General features: G+C 53.4%; 1 protein-coding gene across 1 annotated transcript; it reads right to left on the bottom strand.

The window, feature by feature from the left end:
• Positions 1–1,589: 1,589 nt before the first annotated feature.
• RXFP3 (relaxin/insulin-like family peptide receptor 3) lies at positions 1,590–2,949 on the bottom strand. The gene has a single exon (XM_009894721.1). The coding sequence runs from the start codon at positions 2,925–2,927 to the stop codon at positions 1,590–1,592; it is 1,338 nt and encodes a 445-aa protein (XP_009893023.1). The 5' UTR covers positions 2,928–2,949.
• Between the last annotated feature and the right edge of the window lie 77 nt (positions 2,950–3,026).

The following is a 3,026-nucleotide window of genomic DNA, read 5'->3' on the forward strand; positions in this document are numbered from 1 at the left end:
TGTAAATAGAGAGGAGTTTTGAATATTGTGTTTATATATTCATCCCGTATGCAGTATTGGGGATTAACAAATGTGTTTTGACAACAAAACCAGAACTGTTGCATTTTTCGATATTTTAAAAGAAATATTTTGACCTTTCCATTTTAAATTATTTTTTCCTCATAATTTAAAAAAATATTTTATAAAGTAAATACATAACCTTACCATAAAAAGTTTCACAGCTTAAAATTACACTTTTTTCATCCCCTTAAAAGTTCATTTCAGATCAACATCAAATTATTTCCCAGATGTTCCTCTGGAACACGGGCTGGGACAGGCATTGTCCCTACCTTTCTCCAGGGTGCGAGAGCACTGAACTGCAGGCTCTAGGGCTGCTCACACCAAAGGAATTGGAGTTAACTGAAACACTGGCAAGTATCAGTGCAGACCCTTAACAAACACTTTGGCAGAACAAAAACCTTTGTGCTTGGTTTTAGCTGAACCCAGAAGCATCCCAGAGCAAGCAGCTTGAAGTGACTATGATTTGTTTCTTTTTCCCATTTTTATTTACATTTGTGCTGATTTCCTGGAGTGAAATACAGTGAAACAGTGTGAAGCCCAGCAAGAACAAAGCCCACAGCCTCAGTGCCCTGGGAGAGATGCCTGCCTTGCCACACACGGTTTGGAGCTGTGGGTTTCCAGCAGCCTGGAGAGAGGCTGGGGAACACAATGGCGGGGGGCTCACACCCTCCCCTCCAAACCCAGGCAAAGCAACACCTCTCTATGAAGCTGCAAGTCCTGTCCTTGGGTTTCTCCTTGGCTGTCTGGGCTGCTCTGTATTCTGGCAGCAGCAGAGGGGATGAGAGGAGCTGGAAAAGCAGATCCTGCAGAGAGCCAGAGGGGAGCTCATTGCTTCTTTTCCCCTCTCTTTCCTGGGTCCCTAAGAAAGGGGAAAAGGGCCAAGCCTGAAGAAGCAGGATCCTTGTACCCACTTGTCTTGGCTGTTCCCATCAGGGCAGGTATAAAATAGGACATAGGCTGCCTGATCCCTGTGCCGTCACTGGACCCTGGGGAGCAGTGATGGCAGCCGGGCTGGCATCATTCACAGTGCCACGCTGCAGTAAGAAAACATCCCAGCTCCCTCCCCCTGCCACAAACACACACACAGGGGTAGGAAGGCTGCTGGCCTCTTGCTGCTTGCACCTCCAGGTTGGGGGGACAAAGCTGAGGCCTCCCAGCCTTGCTCACCCCATCTATCCCCTGTCCTCCCTATTGTGCCCTGCATCCTCCCTGAGTCCTGTCACCCTCACCAGTTCCTCTTTCCCAGAAGAGGTACAAGCACTAAAAAGCATCTCCTAAAGACACCCCAGTCCTCAGTGCACCACCACTGCCTCGTCCTACTCCTGTTCTCCACTCCAGGGGACATTTTCAAGACAACAGTTTCCACCAACAAGTTTGCAATAGGGTTCACAACCCCAAAAGAGCACCTCTCACACAGAAGCCCTCCTTCACCCATCCCTCCTCCCTTTGTCCCTACCAGGCATTCAATATCCCAGGGCCACATCTTGCACAGACCCCACAGCCCCCCCCCCCAGAGCCCCCTGCCTGTCTCAGCAATGCTGCTCCGTGGAGCTGGCAGGCAGCAGGTCATAGCGGCTGCTGTACATCACCACCCCAGGGGGGTAGTATGCCACCTCCGGCTGGACGGTTGCAGCAGGGGAAGAAGCAGTGATGGGGTGGACAGGCACCAAGGCATGCAGGGCCTGCTCCTCCTGCTCAGGCTTGGTGGTGTCAGTGAAAGGGCGCATGGTGGTGAGGGAAGGTGAGGTGATCCTCCAGAGGAGGCTCTTCAGTGCCTTGCGAAACTCCCTGCGCATGAGGCAGTAGAGGATGGGATTCAGGCAGCTGTTGGAGTGTGCCAGGCACACGCTGATGGGGAAGAGGTACACTTGGGAGAGGAAGTACTCAGTACTGAAGTGCACTACGTTGAGTTTGATGAGGATGCCCCACGTTGTGAGCGCTTGGTTAGGCAGCCAGCACAAGAAGAAAGACAGCACAACAATGGACACTGACTTAGTCACTTTGGAGCGGCGCTTGGTGCTGGGGCCGCTGCAGCTGCTGCCAACATGCTTGTCACTGATGAAGCGCACCAGGAGCAAGTAGCAGAGGCTGATGATGGCCAGCGGCACCACAAAGCCCAGCAGCACCTTCTGGATGTGGTACAGACCTAGCCAGAACTGGGCATTGCTGCCTCGGCCCTCAGGGAACTTGACAAGGCAGAGCACATCATCAAAGACAGTGGCAGTGGTGGAAAAAATGGCATGAGGCAGGGAAGCCAGGATAGCTAACAGCCAGATGAGTGCACAAAGCCACTTGGCAGAGCAGCAGCCACCCAGTGGGTCACCTCGCCGCTGATTCTTCAAGGCTGAAGCAACAGAGCGGTATCGAGCCACACTCATGGCAGTAAGAAAGAAGACACTGGCATACATATTCATGGCTGTCACATATGAGACAATCTTACACATTGCCTTGCCGAAGAGCCAGTTGAAGTCCAGAGCATTCTCCACTGCCCAGAACGGCAAGGTTAGCACAAACTGGAAGTCAGTCACTGCCAAGCTGGTCACAAAGAGGTTGATCGAGGACTTTCTCCAGCCTTGTTTGCTTTTCATCAGGTAGAGCACCAGCAGGTTGCCCACCAGCCCCAGGGCACACACCACAGAGTACACCAGCGAGATGACAATCCGCACCACATCGGAGCTGTCCCCCTGCATCCCATCTGCTCGCTCCAGGTTGATGTTCTTGAAGAGCTGCAGGAAGGACACATTGCTCCTGTTGCCCATCTGGGCGCCCTCCAGGAAACCCAGCGGCGCGTCCCAGGACTCCCAGTCCGCTCCTTCCTTCATGCCGGTGGTTGGCGAGCAGGCACTGCTCTCGCAGGGCTCCCCCATCCCATCCCAGGGAGGACGGCAGGTCCGCGGGAGCTTTCCCCAAGACCTCGGAGCCGGCAGCGGTGGTCGGCTTACTTCGGCGGAAAGGCTGCCGGAGCG

The sequence above is a fragment of the Charadrius vociferus genome, unplaced genomic scaffold, assembly GCF_000708025.1.
Source record: "Charadrius vociferus isolate BGI_N301 unplaced genomic scaffold, ASM70802v2 scaffold450, whole genome shotgun sequence".
Classification (NCBI taxonomy): domain Eukaryota; kingdom Metazoa; phylum Chordata; class Aves; order Charadriiformes; family Charadriidae; genus Charadrius; species Charadrius vociferus.

What these genes read in the sequence shown, in the direction of transcription:
- RXFP3 (XM_009894721.1), bottom strand. Translation starts at nt 2,927, where the DNA reads ATGGGGGAGCCCTGCGAGAGCAGTGCCTGCTCGCCAACCACCGGCATG.